Source organism: Pararge aegeria, chromosome 24, assembly GCF_905163445.1.
Source record: "Pararge aegeria chromosome 24, ilParAegt1.1, whole genome shotgun sequence".
NCBI classification, from domain to species: Eukaryota; Metazoa; Arthropoda; class Insecta; order Lepidoptera; family Nymphalidae; genus Pararge; species Pararge aegeria.
In genome coordinates this window covers 8,029,405-8,049,458 of record NC_053203.1, presented here as the reverse complement: position 1 = coordinate 8,049,458, position 20,054 = coordinate 8,029,405, and the positions used below count along the sequence as shown (strand labels likewise).

At 31.8% G+C, this 20,054-nt stretch overlaps 1 protein-coding gene across 19 annotated transcripts in view; it reads right to left on the bottom strand.

Moving 5' to 3' along the window:
- LOC120634462 (twitchin) overlaps positions 1-20,054 on the bottom strand; it is a 160,556-nt gene that overhangs the window by 90,740 nt on the left and 49,762 nt on the right. For 5 of the 19 annotated variants that reach the window (XM_039905046.1, XM_039905045.1, XM_039905048.1 and 2 more), the window contains exons 7-40: positions 19,375-19,510; positions 19,088-19,291; positions 18,704-19,005; positions 17,923-18,549; positions 17,669-17,841; positions 17,337-17,510; positions 16,952-17,206; positions 16,709-16,825; positions 15,667-16,203; positions 15,412-15,519; positions 15,149-15,268; positions 14,633-14,797; positions 14,440-14,553; positions 14,259-14,360; positions 14,084-14,182; positions 13,898-13,993; positions 13,373-13,465; positions 13,136-13,219; positions 12,984-13,055; positions 12,784-12,900; positions 12,597-12,692; positions 12,046-12,153; positions 11,863-11,931; positions 11,499-11,621; positions 10,645-10,752; positions 10,498-10,533; positions 9,515-9,556; positions 8,880-8,912; positions 6,729-6,788; positions 5,833-5,922; positions 5,295-5,357; positions 1,768-1,947; positions 1,448-1,654; positions 93-134 (exon numbers count right to left, since the gene is read on the bottom strand). In XM_039905046.1, the coding sequence (XP_039760980.1) occupies positions 93-134; positions 1,448-1,654; positions 1,768-1,947; positions 5,295-5,357; positions 5,833-5,922; positions 6,729-6,788; positions 8,880-8,912; positions 9,515-9,556; positions 10,498-10,533; positions 10,645-10,752; positions 11,499-11,621; positions 11,863-11,931; positions 12,046-12,153; positions 12,597-12,692; positions 12,784-12,900; positions 12,984-13,055; positions 13,136-13,219; positions 13,373-13,465; positions 13,898-13,993; positions 14,084-14,182; positions 14,259-14,360; positions 14,440-14,553; positions 14,633-14,797; positions 15,149-15,268; positions 15,412-15,519; positions 15,667-16,203; positions 16,709-16,825; positions 16,952-17,206; positions 17,337-17,510; positions 17,669-17,841; positions 17,923-18,549; positions 18,704-19,005; positions 19,088-19,291; positions 19,375-19,510 (4,952 nt within the window). Of the gene's footprint in view, positions 1-92; positions 135-783; positions 829-1,447; positions 1,655-1,767; positions 1,948-2,603; positions 2,682-3,274; positions 3,371-3,443; positions 3,528-3,607; positions 3,734-4,043; positions 4,161-4,331; positions 4,458-4,558; positions 4,676-4,760; positions 4,857-4,949; positions 5,049-5,294; positions 5,358-5,832; positions 5,923-6,728; positions 6,789-7,283; positions 7,391-8,879; positions 8,913-9,514; positions 9,557-10,497; positions 10,534-10,644; positions 10,753-11,498; positions 11,622-11,862; positions 11,932-12,045; positions 12,154-12,596; positions 12,693-12,783; positions 12,901-12,983; positions 13,056-13,135; positions 13,220-13,372; positions 13,466-13,897; positions 13,994-14,083; positions 14,183-14,258; positions 14,361-14,439; positions 14,554-14,632; positions 14,798-15,148; positions 15,269-15,411; positions 15,520-15,666; positions 16,204-16,708; positions 16,826-16,951; positions 17,207-17,336; positions 17,511-17,668; positions 17,842-17,922; positions 18,550-18,703; positions 19,006-19,087; positions 19,292-19,374; positions 19,511-20,054 lie in introns of those variants that run through there. The other 14 variants (XM_039905051.1, XM_039905055.1, XM_039905066.1 and 11 more) reach the window with 13 other exon arrangements.

The following is a 20,054-nucleotide window of genomic DNA, read 5'->3' as shown; positions in this document are numbered from 1 at the left end:
AATTCAAAAAAATATTAAAAGTAAAACTGAACAAAATGCTTTGCAAAAGCGAGCAGCGACCACCTAAAACGGACCAGACCCAAACATCTCACCTTTTTCTCGTCTAAAACTTCTCCAGGACGTAATTTCTTGACCTGTTGTTAAAAAATACTGATAATAACCCCATAATGGTACATTTTGCCTATCTGTTCTGCCGAACCTAATAACCTACACCCTAAATGATAACCCTATCTCTAAATATTCCGTGCCGTTTCTTGACCTTGTCAGTGGTGCAGAAGTTATTTTCGTTATGTGTTGCATCATATTATTGTTAATGTTTGTTTGTTAGTCTTTATTTTAAGCTCATGATACATAAGAAAACTTTTCTTACGTCCATCATGTGCTTACATTATTAATTGTAAGACCCGTATAATAATATGATTGACCAACAACTGTAACATTATTTAGTGCATACGTGCGTAACAAGCTGTGCTGTTTATTTGTGTGCTGTGTCACAAAAGTGTGCAATAGCTTGGTGCTCAGTACGAGAAAATGTCTTTGAGACAAGAGCTGGATAGTTACATATATAACGTACATGTTTAATATTATTGTCTTTTTGCTAATTTTAAACCAGTCTAAGCTTATGTAAATATCCAGATGACTTCCCGTAGATGTAGTGCCTCAAAAAGCACCAGATATAAATGCATTAACATAATTCCCTTCAGAGAAGTACAGTTAAAATTTTGCCACGGCAACATCATAACGAATAGCATTCAATGTAATTCGTAGCATTTTTGCTATTACCTTCTTCTCTTCGATCACCTCACCGGGTCTTAGTTTTCTATTTTCCTGTGGATTATGTGTTTTACCGTCTTAATATCTGCATTGATAACTATTTATATTCGTGTTTCTGATAAAAACCTACAGTGTAAATACTAAGTTCTAAAAGCCAGGAAAACGGGATTCTAAGCTAGATGTTATCTAATTAGGTCAACAAACCTGTATCATTATTAAAGCTAGGTCCACGAAAGCTTCACCGTGGTGGTGATTATTAGCTTATTCCCAAGGATGTTACGTATATAAAGGTACTAAGGGTGTTTTATTGTTACGGGTTCGGCTTGACAGAATAGGGTCTACAGGGTTCAAAATTCTACTTAGAACCACGCACGCATTTAAATTACCACTGTTGTACATTTTAAATCATAATACGAGTATTTCAATCTTTAACCATTTAGGGTATCTTAATCTGGTGCGTGATTCAAATTGAATCAAATCATAATTAAGTTCATGTTCTTATTTTAATAATCTAAGTAAATTCTAAGACAATAACCAGGTAAATCTTAATTTTGCTATCATACCTTCAGAAATTGATGATATCATAAAAAATATAATATTTCAAAATATTATATGCTATATAAAATATTGCATTATTTATAGGTCTTTTTCCATAGTTGATAAGTAAACATACCTCGTCACTTATAATGAGGGATGGTCGCCTTCCCATTTCTTCAGGTGGTGGAATGAGGGATCCCCTCCTGGCAGGTGGTGCTGGTGACAGTGATGGTTTTCTAAGTGCTTCCGGTTTCGGAGATTTATCTCGTATGACCTCAATTTTCGGAGTAGGTGGCGTTTCTTCTGGCGCCTTGATTTCGGGCACCTTCGGTTTTTCAACCGGCTAAAAATTGGTTTTACTTAAAATTTAGTGTTGAAAAATTGTTATTTGCTCAAAAAGGAATTATTAAATTTTGTAGCTTTGATACGTTACAAGGGTATAAAATAATTAAATACCTTGTCCTTTTCTGGCTTTTCCCTAGTGGTTGGAGTAGGTGAGATTTTTTCATACTTTTCAAGATCAGGTCTGTCATAGTCAGGAATTTCAGGTAGTTCTTCGGCTTTCTTTATCTTAGGAGCTGTAAGTTTAGCCTTTTTCGTTTCGGTCTCTACTTTTTTTTCTTCCACTTGCACTTTCTGTAAATTGGAATAACCTTTGACACAACCGTGATAATTTTTAGATCTTAATAATTAGTACGATTATATGTGTCTTCCTCTCTGGTAAATTTTATATTTTCTGATGGTCTCTGGATCGTATTTCAGCTGCTAAAAAACATACGAAACTGTATCTAAAATAAATGTATTAAGTACAGTAAAATTACTTATCACTTACCAGGTCTCAACTAGAAGATACAGAAAAGTTACACTTAAAATATACGAAATATTAATAAGCAGAAGCTAAAGCAGGGAAAATAAGTCTACATAAAATAAAGAAAGTAGAGATTACAATTAACATTGCGTTGTTTAACCACAGACATCACGTAGTAATATTGTTTCATCTATGTACGATTCAATTATCACTAAAAGCATGCAAACTATGTACAATTACAAAAATCTTAAAGTGAATATGTACAAATTATATATACAATATATCATCTTAAACCTTTCAAGTGAAACGCGTTCTGTGGTGTTACATTACCTTGTGCAAATATAAACTAATAAGAAGATTCAGAATATGCTTAACTACCAGGTGCTGGTGCATTGTGCAGGTGTTGAATTAAAAATATGTGTGAAAAATTTGTGCAATGTGCCAAATCGTAGCGTCGTTATTGATGTATTGCCAATTTCTATACCTCGTCTGGGCTGCTTAAAGTGGACTGTGGGCTCCCTAAGGAAGCAGGTTTTTCCTCGTCTTTGCCCTCACTTTCAGCCTATAGAGTAAATTTCATTATTGGCGACCTTACGAAATTGTGATGTAATTTGTGTGCAACCAAGACTGTATTGCATTACATTTGAATTGTGATTTTCAATAATTCAAAATCCGTAATATAAAATATTATAAATGCGAAAGTATGTTTTTTTGTTAGTTAGTTTATTACCAGATCATCCACTGAACCGATCTTGGTGATATTTTGAACATTTTATATAGCTCGTATAATGTATTTCGGAGATGGACATACGATCCATTTACCCCAGATAAACATCAGGTTTTCATTTCCACTAAATTTAAATAAAAGCAATTTCACATAGAAATGGTCGTATTCTAGAGCCAAATAAAGGATACTTTTTATCCATAAAAAACTAACAGTACCAGCGAAATTTTCAAAAACCGATATAAACGCGAAGGTTTTAAAAAAGCTTGTTGAATGCATTACAGTTATTGGGGATTGTTTTGTGCAGGTGCTACTTATAGTTTATGGTCTATGAAATTGTGCTGCCCTCATTTTTTTAGGTTAATGTGCATAAGTGTAAAAAGTTTGTGCATATAAATGTATTTGTGCTGTGTGTAATATGAATCCTGTACCTGTGGAGACCTAGACCTTCTCCAAGGCACAACTGTTTCTTGTGTTTCACGTAACATAGGTTTATATTTATCCTCTAACTCTGGTGTTTGTTCAGCCTAATAAAAATTCTCAGTTAGTTTTTGATTTAATTATATTTAAAGGTAAATGTGATAAAATTATTTTGTATACCTGTGGTATTTCAGGAATGACATGCCATGAAAAAGGCACTTCTTTTTCATTCGAATCTGGCTCTGTTGTTACAAATGTAGGTACCTAATAAATTATCAATTTAATTATTAAGGTTTTAAGAGTATTACATTAAATATGAGTTCTGTAAAAATTTGAATTTATACCTCTTTTTGTCTCCACGGGTAAAGTGTGTCATGTTTTGTGTTTACTGAGGTATCTTTTTGCGTTGCATCATCCGGAACAATTAGCACTTTTGGTTCAACCAATTTTTTGTTAGGTACCTCAACATCCTACAAAATTACGAATTTTAAATTTAAATGTGTGAGCTCGCGCTTAGCACAAAGTAAAATAAATTATAATAATTCAAATTTGTATTAAATTATCACCTCTTTAAGATTAGCTTGACGGTGCCAAGGATATTTATTTTTTAGAGTTATATCATCTGGTACCGCTTTCTCTATTGGAGCAACCAATTTATCCTTTGGGTTCTCAATATCCTACGAGACAGGTTATATGAAAACATCTATGTGTAAAATACAAAACAAAAAACATAACCTTTTTCAGTTCTATTAATTGCTCCGATAAGTAACGTTAAATTACCTTTTTAGGCACAGTTCCATTGTGCCGAGGACCCTCGGGTTTTTGTTCTCTGAACGATTTACTACTTTCCTTAACTTTATCTGGCTCATCTAACTCATTTTCGTCAACTTTTACCGTCTAAATCAGAATAAATTTGCATATAGAAGTCAGAAAATAAGGGAAAAATATATGTTGAGTTGAACGGGGAGAAAACTATTTGAAATTAAACTATTCTTCTAGCATCTTGTATCAAAAACAAAATTTAACATCCACTTTATCTTTCCTACTAAACAAAATAATGGATCTTACCTTCCCGAGAATTTGGTTCAAAGGTTCTAGTTTTGTATCATTAGACCTAGTAACTTTCTCATCCTCTAATTTTTTGTCAAATGTAGGTTTACCTACTCCAATAGGTTTTACTTTATCTTTCGTATCCTAAACAACGAAACAGTATGTTTTTAAATTTATTATTTGAGACAAAAAACACAATATTAGACTAGTATTACAAATAGAGTGTTAAAAATACTCTTACTAACTTTTTCTACTTCTTCAGTTTTACTCCAAGAATGAGTGGGTTCTGTAGGGCGGTCAATTGAGACTTTCCGTTTTATTTTCGTCTTTTCCGTAATTTCTGAATCAGATTCTTCCGTATCCTAATTCCAATATATCATCAATTAAAAATTTACAGCTGGGATAGAAATTAATAATTAAATTTCTTATGGATATTTAAATACCAACCTCATTTATACTATGACGACGTCTAGACTTTTCTTGTTTTTGCTTTGGCTGGTCTACGCTAAGACTTCGTTTCGGTTGTGTCTTTTCAGGGGCATCCTGATTTGTGTAAAATATTTTGTATATGTATAAATCATGTCAGTGTAATAAGTTAAAATGATTGTGAACGTGTTATATGTGAATTATGTATACCTGTGTGTTTGTATTCGTAGGTCGCCATGGGTGTGTGTTTTCTTTATTTGTATCATCGTATTCTGAGCTTAAATGATCTTCTCGGTCTTTAACTTCGTCCTATTTATAAAGAGTAAAGTTATGTTTGCTTTCCATTTTTATGTTTTGAAATTTGTAATTTTAGTGTAACATTACTATAGACATCACATTTAGACAATACTTCACAATACAAAACATTATATTTGACGATACACATAACGGAAATATGTACAAATGCAAAACAATAGATGTATAGTTTCCTTTTACCTTATTTCAGTTTTTAGAAATATTTTGTTTACATGCACGGTAGCGTAAAAGCGGACTCACCTTAAGCCTATGTTTAATAGCTGCTAATTCATTGACTGGTTCATCCTTGATCAATACCTTGGTCTAAAATCAATTTATTTATGGATAAGCAAATGGGGTTTAACTCAAATAAAAAAATCTATAGAATGTGATAACGTATTTTCAATTTAACTTCTTAATTTTCCATCAAATAAGTGAATGGATGTCATTTACTCATACATTATCAAATTCTAAACAGAAGTTCTTATAATAAGCATAGGAATTTGCGTAAAGCTTTCATTGTTGGCCAAAGCAGCACTGTTTATAAGCAACAAATTAACTACTCAATTTAAAACCCACACACAGTCTACTACAAAAGTTACAAAAACAGGATTTGCATTTGGGGATAGCGATTTGCATTTTGCATTATTACTGACAACGAGAGTTTTATAACATCCAAAGTCAATTTTGAAATAATTTAATACCTTTAACCACAGAAGTGTACCTTGGATACCAGTGCCTTTAACTTGATACGATTAAAGTGATTAGTAATCTTTATTTGAATGCCAGATTTTCTTACCTTGAGCCCAGTCTTTTTAATTCCAACCTGTTCTTGCTCACTTATTGACGCCACCGATGACTTTCTGCTCTCTGAAGTCTCTTTTGTAATCTGTTAAATATCATGTCATGCATAAGCATATACAACAACATCAAATTATTCAAATACAACAATTTGTAGAGGGTAGGTAAACAAGTTGTTTTAGAATAATGTAATGCATCTCTTCACAATACACTTACAGATTTTAAATCGTTTAGTTTGTTTTAATTTGATTTAGATTTAAATTTCAAAATTATATACAACCACGACATTAAGTACTATTTTCACATCCACTGTTTCAATTAATGTTGTATGCTTTAAAAGTTGAATTCCAAAGCAGTATTTATTACGAGTTAATATGACGATATTATATTGTTTTCAGCAACCAGGTCGTTAAAGAAACCGAATTTGGATACGTGCCTAATTATCTTAAATGACTTCTTATTCGTTAGCCCAATTGTTGCTTGGTAATTTTAAGCAGACCAAAATAATTCTACTTTAAAGTTTTTAACTTATAAAAGTTATAAGTATTCATTAACACCGTATTATTGGGAGCAGACTAATGTTCCTAATCACCCGGTTCAAAAAGTTAAACATCTTGCAAGTATATATACTCAAGAAGACATAAGATACAAGACGTTTGATGATATAGCGGAATGAAGCTTTGCCATTCCATTTAGTTTCCATCGGTATCCTTCCAAGGGAGCACGCGTACTGTGTTATCAATATAAACATACATACAATAATTACGATAAAGTAAACTAAATGCAACATATGAAGTTTTTTTAACGCGGGTGATGTGACGGATGTATATGGTTTGACGTTTTATACGATTTATTTATGCATTTATTAAGGTTAGTAAATTGTAAATAAATTACCTTAAGTGCTTTGTTTTCGATGATAGAGCTTCTACGGCTCTCTGTCTTGACTTCCGAGACCTAAAAGAAAAAGGTTAATGGAAGAAAGCTGGATTCAGTTGAAACTAAATCTATGATAGATCTCACAAAACACCGCAAATGTCTATCTAAGGACAGCCGTTTGCAGTTTAATACTAAGACATGAAAGAATTCTTTATTAATTTAGTTTGCCTTTGAGTTCTATAATTAATCACGTTTACAAATTTAAGATAAGTGGTTAAATATTAAGCCCCTTTATATATAGTTGTTACGTTGCAGTAGTAAGTTAGAATAATTAGTAAAAGTACTACGAAATATACACATAAAAGTTCGATGATGGAAAATAACTATTTATGAGATATTAGATTGCTTACGAGGGGTAAAATTACTTAGCAATTTTCCGTGAGAAATAAAAATTTCTAATGTGAAGCATGTTGAAGTTTGGAGACTGGAATCACTCTCTTCGCTGTGTAGTCATGCAAAAGCGGATAGCACTATACACTACTCATCACTAACGTCATCACATCTAGCACTAACCAAACACTCGACATATGTACTTTCACGTCGTGCACTACTTTCAGTTCGATCACTCCGAAACCGAAGGGATGACATCGTTCGAGTTTAGACTCTACGACGGACAATCGCAAAGTGACACGCCTGCCAATAACGCCTCCTTTTATAGATTAGGTCCTCCCACTCCACGTATTCAATTCGTTTGAGGTGAACATTCACATTATTTTCGAAAAGTAACGTTGTTGAAACTAAAGAAATTTGAAAAAAACTTTTTGCTTTAGCCACACTGTCAATAACTACTCTGGCTTTGAAATCTGTGATAGTTTAAATCCGCTTGGCACTCATTCCAAAATTATCTTAAATTCTGTTTTATTTAAACAAAGTTAAGAAGTATTATTTAAAAAAAAAAAAAACCGCAACTACTGTGCGAAGTATTTCACAAACATTTGACGCGTCAACACTGCCACAAAGTACACATTAATTGCTCTTACACCGAGAAAAACTGGCAACAAACTAAACTGGTCACTCTTTTAAAATAGACTGAGACAATGTAATTAGCATACGGTTACGTTAATTTACCTTGAAGATATTATGCAAAATTAAATTTCATAATACATCATCCCCTTCAAGCTTTCATCATAAACGTATTCTATATTTAGTTGATTAAATATTTATAATGTTCTTGTTTATAATGAATAATTTGACTAAATAAAAACACTCAGGCGTAGCCCTCGATTCTTTAACGGACAAGTTTTTGCTAATAATACTCACTTACTGAAAGTTAAATTTACACTCTTTTTCTCTATAATATATGATTTCTCAAGGATTTAAATATCGTGTTGATCGGGTTATTTTAAACTTTATAATTCCCACTAATTACGAAAAATTAAATCCATATTTCTGTTATAAAGTTACATTTAAAAAAATCTTTCAGGTTGCTCTATAGTATATTTGTAACTAAAATTTGAGTGTATAACTAAGATAACTGAAAACGACTAAAGACCTCGGAAGGTATATTTGCTTCGTTCGAGTCAATAAAGAACTCTAACGATGCAAAGGTACCTCCCAGTGTCTTAGTCGTTATCATAACCTTTTTCAAGGTAAGGTTTTTGAATTTAAGGAGACTTCGGCATTTCTTTTTTCTTTGGCAACGAAGTTGTAGTTAATTGTACATCTCATATGCAGAAGAATAATTCCATGTCGATTTTAATACTAAAAGCAAAAAGATATTGCAGTGTTTTGTGAGAACGCAGATATACCTCACATATATGTAACGTTCACTTGCACGATAAATATAGCAAAGAAAAATATTCTGAATCGTAAAATTCACCATATCGTTAATGCAATTCCGATAACATGTCCGTTGAGTGAATGCAGGCTGTCTACTACGCCGCAAGAATCTTAGAAGAAGCAAGAGCTCCAGAAAAATTAATAGTTTCAGAAGAGAAAATAAATTTCTTTAGAACCGAACATGAAAGTGACAACAGCGCAGATAAATCCAGATCAGATTTTCAAGGTCATTCAAACTTCACTAATCGCTTTTTGAGGCTTCTGCTACGTTAACCAACTCAACAGTTGGACCTGTAAAGTCTTTAAAATTTAACTAGCTCTAGAACTTACATCACTTTGAATTGATTCTCGTCTGCTTTCAGTCTGAAAGGAAAAAGAAAATAGTGTTTTCAATAATATAAAACATACAATTCATAGCAATCAATCGGACGAAATTTAAAAAAAAAATGTCTGTTTCCAATTGACGTGGGAATAATAACTGTAATTAATATTTATAAAGGGAGTTACGTCAACCAAGGGTTTAAAAAATAGATACAAATTATAACACCCAGCTCCCCGTCGTTAAGGGAATTAAATAAACAAACATATTATTTGCCTCACTTCATAGCTACCTATGAGATAAGTATAAATATTAATATAATAGTTTCTCAAACAATTAAAATAAAAATAAAATACACGGTGCAGATAGCAAAAAAAGTGGTATGAAAAATATTATTGTATTTAAGGGACACCATAAAAAGATGAATATCTATTAATTTTTATTTTTTAAACGAAATGATATTATAATTAATCATAATTCATAATTTCTTGTCTTACATATTTACAACGATAGGTGAAATAATATAACATGTTATAATGTATAATAAAATGAATTTATGTAATACTGAACGTAGTATTTTAAATAACCCTAAGTTATGTACAAAAGGAACAAATATTATGAATCACACAAGGGGTATTGTATGTACCTTGACGGCGAGAAATTGTTGCTGTTGTGCAACCATTTGCTCCTGTTTTATTAAAATACATATTCATTAAATAACTTCAATAGATCACTGATTTAACTTAAATTTTTACGATCATGGATTTTGTTTTCAATATTTTGTGTGTTTCTATTTTTGAATATTTTGATGTATTCTAGTATTCGTCGAGTTCAACATAATTTTTATTTTTCATTCAATTCAACACTTTGAGAAAATTTTATCACAAATAATCAGAATTTAAAATGTATTTATTTCTAGTGGGCCTAATATGAGCACTTTTGAAAAGTCAAGTATGTCTGTATGGAGTGAGTCTACCACCGTTTCGGAAGGCAGATTCTTCCGAGAAGAAACCGGCAAGAAATTCAGCAATCACAAAAAATTAAAACCGTAAAAATATAAATACTCTTTAACTGCATATTTTTCATTTCATCCGAAAATTTTAATTTACTACATAAAAAACGTACTTCAAATATTTCGTTAAGTAAACGCATTTTTATTTATCTAGAAAATTTTACTAAATTTTGTCTAACAGCGAACAACCATTTAGTCAGAGAAATGGTCAAGAATTTATCGTTTTTTCGACGAACTACGTAGATTATTTACCTCATTTAGCAGCACTGAGCACATTCTAGTGTGTTTAGAGTGTTTCTAATTTTGTAATAACAATTACTAATTAATAATTTGTTTGCTATTTCCCGCGCGCATGTGCTCTCTACAATTATAGGCGTCAGGCCATTTCCGAATAGCTTTAGTTGTACTTATATTTTTCTTGAATATTCGTAACTATATATCTATTACATGTCTATATGTCTATATACTTATCCTGCTAGATAACAATTGCAATAACACAACAAAACACATAGGCATAGACGTTACTTTATAGAAAGATCTTACAATATATATCGATTATAGCATAGACCAATTCCAATGGAAGGCTTAATATTTTACTTTTACCATATAGTACTCACCTCGCTACTTTGAACGGATGTCCTCCTGCTATCAACCTAACAAAATAAAAAAGAACACGTGAATTATAATTTTACTTTGACAACATATTGTAAAGATGAAAAATTGGAAAATTATAGCAATAAAAAAAAAAAATAGTTTTTACTCACCTTAGTTACTTCTTTCTCTTTTTTATCTCTAACAATAGGAGTAGGCGATATCTTTTCATATTTCTCCAAAACTGGTCTCTCATAATCGTCTACGAAGTCCAGTGTATACTGCAAAATTATTTGGTCTATAGACTATTGAAAATTTTGCTTATTTTACTAACAAAAGTAAATGTACTCAAATTATAAACAAAAGTAGAGAAGCAAAATTCGAAAAAAATATTGCAAATAGTTTTACATATTATGTAACATATAATAACAATAGTTTCTCAAACAATTATTAGCTAGATTAGTACTAACCAAACCTGAAAAAAAGTATCATTGTAATATAGAACATATAATATATAACATAGAACATAGAACATATAACATAGAACATAGAAAAGCGTGCGATAAGAAAATAATTACCCAAATTAAGGACGCCACAAGTTTCAACGAAGAGTCAGCTAAGCTTTGACTGATTCAATACCCAAATTTTCGTATATAACAGCGAAACATTATGATTACTTGTTTATAGTACAGAGTGAAGAGTACAGTGTAGGAATGCAAAGAAATTGTGTGTTTACAAAAAAACATATAGGTGACACATAAAAAATATACAAAGAGAATACATAAATGTAGGAAAAAGAAATAAGAACAATAAACAAATACGAGAAATCCTGGACACCACAACGAAGTTTTAGCTAAGCCTTAACGTTTTTATATATAGCAGATTATAAACTTATTTGAACATGTGAAGAGTACCAAGATACAAGGATAAAAAGAGAATAAATATAGAGACACGAGAATTCAACGATCACAAGAAGGTAGGGGACGTCACGTATACATTTTCCAGTAGGTACTTTTAAAATGTTTACCCCTTTGACATTGTTCTCGTATTCATGAGTTGCAGTTGCTTTTTTGGGTTTTTCCGGTGCCTTCCTTACCGTTTTCTTTAGCTGTGGCAATTCAAATTTACCCCCTTTGATTGTCAGAGGGTCCTAAAGAGGTAATATAAGTTAGACTATACGGAAATACTACATGGTAAAAGCGTTTTAGTCTAGTGCGGTGTGAATTCAAATGGTTAGCGTGATTTGTGCACTTATACTATATACGTCTACTCATAAAACGGTGTGGTTATTTGAAGAATTAATTTTCCAAGTTAGATTTTTTAATTATCTCAGTTCGTGACTTCGCTATAAATGATACGAGTATAATAATACAAAGATAAAGACTTTCTACCTCATCTTTAGGTCCTTTCTTGACCACAGCAGGTTTTTTGACTTTAAGTTCTGCGGCTTCTGAACCTTCCTATAAGAGTTAAATACACTTAGTAACTCAACAATTAATTATATTTATTATTTGAGATATATAAGATAAATTAATATTTACTGAGATAATTATAAAATGTTAAAATTGAAGTACCGTAAGTTTTTTCTGTGCAGGTTTCTTTTGTGTGAGAGAAGCCTCTTCAGGGGCGGTTGTTTTAGTTTTCGGTTTGGCAAGGCTTATAGATTCTTCAGTATCCTCGCCCTAAGCCATAAATAATAGAAATAGGTGTGAATAGTGAGACAGAGATATAAGTGATAGTTAGATAAGTAACATTCTCAAATTCCTAATCCACTGCTAAGTGCCCTTGTTAATAAATTCAATAGAAAAGAAGAAAGTGTAAAATTTTAGTCATTTTCATAATGCTTTAATCATAAAAGTGAGGGAAAAACTTGCGCATTTTTACAATGTTTAGAAATCAAATCATAAAATTCTTCTGTGCGTTCACTGTAAATAATGTGTTGGATCTACGAAACGTATTCTACGATTATTGATTTACCGTACACATTGTTACCTTAACAAGAACTAATACTCTTTTTAGCATTATTGGTAATACAAGTATTTCTGTGTCTGTCTGTGAAAATTGTTTTTCTTAGTATTTATTAATTAACTGCTCCTAAAACTATATTTTATGTTTTTGCATGTACCTTGTCACCCTTGTCTTTTCCTGTAGGCAACTTAACAGTTTTACTGTCAACTATTTCTGGTTTCTTGACTTTCAATTTCGCTTCTGCCTCACCCTCCTAAGCAAAATAGTTTTTTGTTAGTCTGATCACGTTGAAATAAATTAGTTATATTTATGTTAAATGTAAATATGCAGTCACGTATACTAACCGTTGGCTTAATTTCTGCCGGTGTTTTATGTGTAAGTGTAACATCTTCAGGCTCTTGACCTGGCTTAACTGGAGTTTTTGTTTTAGTAAGACTGACACTTTCATCAACTTCCATTGGCTATTAAAGAAAGATACCATTTTTAAAATTGTGACTGGTGAGAAAACTAAAAGTTTGATAAATTAAACTTATAATTTAATTACCTCGGCCTTTTGCCCTACTTTAGTCGGTCTTTTTGGCCTGGTAGCACTGAAGTTTTCATCAACATCCATAGGCTATGAAAAAAAATAATTTTAAGTTTTATTTTATAAACTTTATTTCTGGCAATAATTTCCTATAGTGCTACAATGTTTACCTCAGTTTTATCATTGTCTTTAAGCGACCGTCTCCTTTGATCAGATTCAGGTGTAGGAACTTCTTCTTGTGGTTTTTTATCCTCCTAACATATTAAAACTCAAATTACAATTTCGAATATTAATTTGATTGAAAGTAATGATTTAAAACATACTATCTTTTATACTCATCTGAGAAACAAAACTTGAAGCAATTATAGAAATATTATTAAAAAATTAAGGTGTTTTTTTGAATATACCTTTTTCTTTTTCTCAATAGGCGTTGGTGTTATCTTTTCATACTTTTCGAGAACCGGTCTTTCATAATCGTCGATAAATTCCTCTTCTTCGACCTTCAAAACCACGTAATAACTATAGTATATTTAGGAATTATAAATTGTGTAATCGATTAGAAAGTAGCAAAATCTGTCCAACCTGTTATACTGTTCGCATTCTTAGGTATTAGAAAATTACCCATTCCAGCTGTAAAGTTCCTATGTCATTAATACTTTAAAAAAGCAAAGCTCTTTATTAGCATTATAATTAATAGTATGCAGAAACAAGACTCGCCAATATTACCTTTAAACGAAATTAGTTTAAAATTATGTATTATATGTTTTCTCACTTGCGTTTGTATGCTTTTTAAAGACTGGCAGAAGAATAGTTTGCGAAAGTGTGGTTTTAATTGAACGTTATTGTTTTGTACCAAGCCAAGTGTTAAAATGTTATTGTATCTATTAAGAGTACTCGTATGTTATTTATTGGTTATATTGTTTGATTTGTACCTCTTTTTTTTTAAGAGACGGACGTTTTTTAGCTTTAGGCTCATCTTTTTTAACAGTTTTGGCTTTTGGTTTCTCATCTGGTTTTTTTTCCTCTTCCTAAGTAGAAAAATATTATTTAATTATAATTATTGTACAATGATTTCGGCTTAAATTATTTTTATTTGAGACGGCAGTAAAATATTTTACCTTGTCTTTTGCTACTGATCGTTTTCGCAACGTTGGGAACGCAGGTTCTTCTTCCTTTTCTTTAGGTTTAATTTTACCTTTCATTGTATCGACCTCATCCTTTAAAACGAGATGTTTATTAATATGTTACATTATTTTAGATTATAATAAATTTAATGATATTAAAAATAGATACCTGGGTATCACTAGGCCTACGAATTGTTTTAGGAGTAGGAGTATGTTTTTCTAACTTTTCTATTTCCGGTCGTTCGTATTCATCTACGATTTCAGGAGACTCCTACAAAATTTAATTGAGTTTTGAAGTAACATTTTAGGCAAACAAATTGTAATAAATATTTTTACTAGTAGTGCAATACCTCTTTGACTCCATTCTGTTTCTTTGTTCTTTCTATTGCTGTTGGTGATACTTTATCATATTTCTCCAGATCTGGTCTTTCATAATCATCTACGAATTCTCTTTGTTCATCAGGCTAAATTTAAATCATTTAATTAATGAAATATAATTAAAATAACATATAATTATATTTAAGCCCGCGCATTTTTTTTTACCTTTTTAATAGTTTTTTTGCTTTGTGCTACTTGTGGTTCTTCAGTTGGCTTTTCAACTGGCTGTAATGGTGCCTTTCCTAATTTGACTCGTGATAATTCATCAACAGGTTCCTCTGGTTTAGGAATGCCTTTTTTGATACTTGGACGTTTTGGTTCTTCTAAGACCTAATTATTTATCAACATTAAATAAATATTAAAGTGATTCATTATTTATTAATGTAGGTCTTTGGAGCAAGCATCATTTACATATTCATATGTCTTTATTATTTTGAGGTGATAACTACATTTGCTAACTATATATATAAACTTTGAACGTATTGAGATAAACTTAAGAAATTTCATTCGATTTAATTAGAAGAACATATGTTTTCGTTTAAATTAAAATAGTATTTATATATTGCCTTTGTAAGCACTAGGCTTATTTTTACTTTTGTTGTTATTTTTGATCTAAAATATTTGAACAAACGAAGTAGGAAAAAATAAATTTGTAAATATACTATGTTTGAAAAGAAATACCTTTTCTTTTTGCTCAACTTTTTGTTTTTTCTCGGGTGCTGGAGTTGCCAAGGAAGGCTCTTCTTCATCACTTTCCTCTGGTTGACTTTTTACGCTCTCAGATAGAGAAGCACGTTTAGTCTGAATTTATATAATTTCAAATGTTATTAAATAATTTGATAGTAAATCAATAAAACAAAAACATCATATATTGGTAGCAAGTTTTTTAGATGTAAAGGTATTTTAGTTTTGAGTGAGTGTAATATGTGTTGTGAAGTGATTACCTGAGGCGTGTCAGTAACTTTTGATTTCTTTTCAAGTGGTGTCGGTGTAATTCTTTCATACTTCTCCAATACGGGACGCTCGTAATCATCAACAAAGTCGAATATATCCTAAATTAAAACAGGTTTTAGCACAAATGTTACAACAACACTTATCAAACAAGTCAGTTATATACCATTTATAATTAGTCAAGAAATTAAAATAGTTGTATATAAAAACAATTTTTGATATGAAAGTAAACAAAGACGGGTACTTACTTCTTTTTCTTCCTTCTTTTTAGCAACAACTTTCTTTTTTACAACTTTTTTCTTTTCCTCAATCTTTTTAGTTTCTTTTTTATCTTCTTCTAGTTTCGGTTCTTCTTTAGGTTTCACAGGTTTCAATTTTGGAATGCCTTCAATTTTCTTCTCTTGTTCAGGCTCCTTTTCAGTTTTCTTTTTCTCAATTTTCTCTAAAAGTGCCTTCTTTTCTTCTTCTGTTTTAGCGGCTTTCCTTTCAAGAATCTTTTTTGCTTCTTCTATTTCAACTTCGGCCTTTCTTTGTTCTTCTTTAGTTTGTAATTTGGTGTCAACTTTCTTCACATCAATCTTCGTTACCGTCTTGTTGGCTTCAATTTTCTGTTTTTCTTCCAACTTAGCTTCTGTCTTCATCGCTTCAACTTGGACCTCTTCTTGTTTAGCTTCTACTTTAACTTCTTCTTTTTTGGTTATCTTTTTAGCTGTTACTTTTTTCTTTTTAATAGTGGTCTTTTCATCTTCCTCTTCGTCTTCCTCTTCTTCTTTACGTTTTAGTTCCTGTTTTATTAATTGTTAGAATGTTATAATCATATTCATAATGAAATACAGTGTGAACCAATTCGGGTTAAAGAAACTAATGTTTCCTTTAGAAAATTTTATTTTCCTTAGTAATTTTTTTTATTCCACGATAAGTTTATCTTTGACTGCAGTCTCACCTTTTACTAATTGATTATGCATTCTAAGATGGTAACGGGCTAACCTGTTAGAGGTATGGCAGTTATATGCTGATCTCCTAATCGGTTCCTGCGACATCTTACCGGAACGTTTACGTAACGGCGCGACATCTTACCGGAACGTTTACGTAACGGCAAGTTTATCTCGGAAGGGTAGCTAGCTACGGTCGTAGCATTCCACCAGATCAGACCAGAAAGAATACAGAAATTTAAAAATGGCAAAATGACCCTGCCGGGAATCGAACCCAGGACCTGCCACTTAGAAATTACAACGCTCACGACATCCCCGGGACAGTGGAGTTCGGGATGTCAAAAATAAAAATATTAACCTTTTTCTCGTCAACGTGATTCTCTTCTATAACCGATTTTTCTTCAACAATTGACATTTCCTCTTCAGACTCCTCTATTACAGTCTCATCTTCTTCTTCCTCTTCTTTTTTCTTTTTCTAGTAAAACACGCAAAAAAATTTTTTACCTTTGTCAAACAATATGTAACTAATGAAACACATAATTTTTAATTGATTTCAGTTATGTGAAAGATATAAATTACAAATCCAAGAAATTAAAATTACCTTTTCTTCAACAATAGTTAAGTCCGCACTAGATTCGTCCTCGCCATATTCATTTTTGATAACGACCCTATAGTTAGCTACGTATTTATGCGAAACTATTCTTATTATAAGTCTTGCATTTGTACCGTCAAATGACGTGTTAATTTCTGATGAATCTCTAATAACTGTGGAGTTTTTATACCAGGTACATCTGCATGATTGATCCGAGCTTTTAAGTACCGCTAAGAATTCAGCTTCCTCGTTTTCTTTCCTGGCCTAAAATATAAAAAAATATGAGTGGTTTTATCAAAATAAATGCTGGAAAAATAAATTCACATTTTTTATATAAAGTAAAATCTTTAAAATGATTGAAGGTCATTCTAGTCAAATATTTAAAATCCCTTACCAAACTCCTGAGATGTTTTATAATCTGCGGTTTTTCTCCCTTTTCTTCAGGAATATCTGTGATTTCAACTTGTTGCGACGTAGCTTCTCCTTTCTCATTCTTCGCTACAAGTTTATATGAGCCTCTATCTTGTTGTGATATGTTTGAGATCTCTAACTTTACTGCAAATTCACCCTGAAATTTACAAGAACAACCATATTTAATTACAATTATTTGTAGATCAAATATTTAACAGGCTAATTGGTAATTGAAGCCGGCAAACTTGTTTGTACGTTGGCTCAAATAAGTTTTGCAGTACTTTATAACTCTACGATTATAAAACTAATACTTACTTCTCTAACAGGTTCTATTAGTACAGTATGCCTAGAATCTTCCTTAACAGCACTCGCTTCCTTATACCATGTGCAAGAAGGTGCGAATTTACTTAATACTTTACATTCAACAATTACTGTTTTCTTTTTAATAATTTTAATGATCTTTGGTTTTTCTTTTATAACTGGAATGACTGTAATCAAAAAAATATTGCATATTAAAAATTGTTTCTAACCAAATTTAATTATTAAATGTAAAAGAGCATTAAACTTACTTTCAATATTGAGCGTTAGATTTGCATTGAGCTCTCCAAGTTCATTCTTGATATTACATTTATACAATCCGGAGTCTTCAATACCAGGATCGATTAATTCCAAAATTATTGTGTAAATGTCTTCCTTTACTTCGATCCTGGTCTTAATTTTTGACGATTCCCTAACTTCTTTGCCCTCGTGGTACCACACAATCGTTGGCCTTGGACTAGCTTTTACTTTGCAACTCATTATCACAAGTTTTCCGTTTTCTTTTGACTGAATAGTTGGTTTTTCAACAAATGTTGGTCCCTCTCCTTCTGGTTCTGGTTCAGCCTCAATATTTAAGTTAAGATTAGCATTGCTCTCCCCAAATTCATTCCGAACATGACAGCGGTAAGCGCCACCATCCGCTGCCGTCGGGTTAGATAAGAGCAATATTAATTCATAAACGTCTTCTTTTAAAACTGAAGATTTGACTTCTATTTTACTGCTAGCTTTAATAACGGTTGTGCCTCGGTACCACGTGACTTCTGCCGCCGGCTTAGCTTTGCAGACACAACGCATTGTAATGAGTGTGCCATCTTCATTAGGAATTATTCGAGGCTTTTCAATAAACGATGGTGCAAAACCATTTTCGTCATCCCCTCCTAAGAAAATAAAATAAAATAAAAGGTAAAATTTGAATTCTTACCTGTTTAAAATGAACTGCATGCAGCACCAAAAGCTTCAAGCTTGTACATGCATTGCTACTGTATGCGTACTTTATTACGTTAAATACAATTTTATGATAACCTCTATTACCTTGGAAGTTGAGAGCTATATTGGCATTGCTTTCACCGAATAAATTGAAAGCATTACACCTATAGTTTCCCCCATCTTCCTTAGTGGGACCCAAAATTTCTAGGGTGAGATTAAAAGTGTCCTTTCCAGTGGCTTTTCTGGACATCTTCATTTTATTACCATCCCTAATTTCTTTATCCCCATGGAACCACGTAATATCAGGCACAGGATGTGCTTCAAGTATGCATTCCATAATTAAGACATCCCCCTCTTGTCGTATAGTAGGTTTTTTTGGAAACCTAGGTGCTTTCCCATCGGGAATTCTGTTTTAAAGATAAATAATTTAATTAAAAGTTCTAATTTTTATTAAAATTTATGCAAATACTATATTTTAAAAATGCTTACTTTGGTTTGTCCCCACCCTGGAAATTTAAATTTATTTTAGCTACGCCTTCGCCGTGTTTGTTTTTCGCTACAGCCCTGTATTCTCCCTTATCCGAATTATCTACTCCTATAATTTCTAATCGCGCCATATGATACAGCGTTTGGTCCTCTTCTAATGAAATTTTGTAACGACTACTTTCTTTTATTAACTTCTTTCCGTGGTACCTGTGTGCATTTTTGACAATATTAGTATACCAAGAACTCTTTTAAGGACATTAATAGCTCCATAAACCGTATTATGTCCTTACCATGTAACGGTTGGTTTCGGTTTGCCAACACATCGACATTCGAATGTGATTTTGGTACCATCCTCCGATTGCCTGATGACTGGTCTCTCCGTAAACGTAGGTTTGATAAAGTCTTCAGGCACGGGGGCTTCGTCGCCTACATTAATTTTATAATTAGTATTGACTTTTTTGTGTAAACTTTCACGAGGATTTGCAGCTTCATCATTGTCGCGGATTGGTATAAACAGTTTAAGATGTTTTCTTATGATTCGTGTATATATTAATTACAACGCAGCCAGGTTGGTATAAATAATATAAGAGTTAATCGTGGGATAGAAAAAGTTAAAATATCGGATAGATACATAAATAATATGTAAATTTGTATTACATGTTGACTATCATTTATCTAAAATAAATCTCCAACAACAATCAGTACGCATTACAGTTGACAATGTTATCATTGTTTTTATTAACGGTGCATATGCCAAAGCCAGTAACGAGTAACTTTTAAACATTTAACACAAAGTAAAAATGCTGGGACTTATTGGGTTAGTAAAGCGTTGTAACAAGTAAATGAAGGATGATATGTCAAGTTTACATATAAATGTATTATAGTCGGAAAAATGTAATAGGCCCGTTTTGACATTTGTGCAAGACCATAGAATGTAAGTTGGAACAAAAATGAAAGAAACAAAAAAATA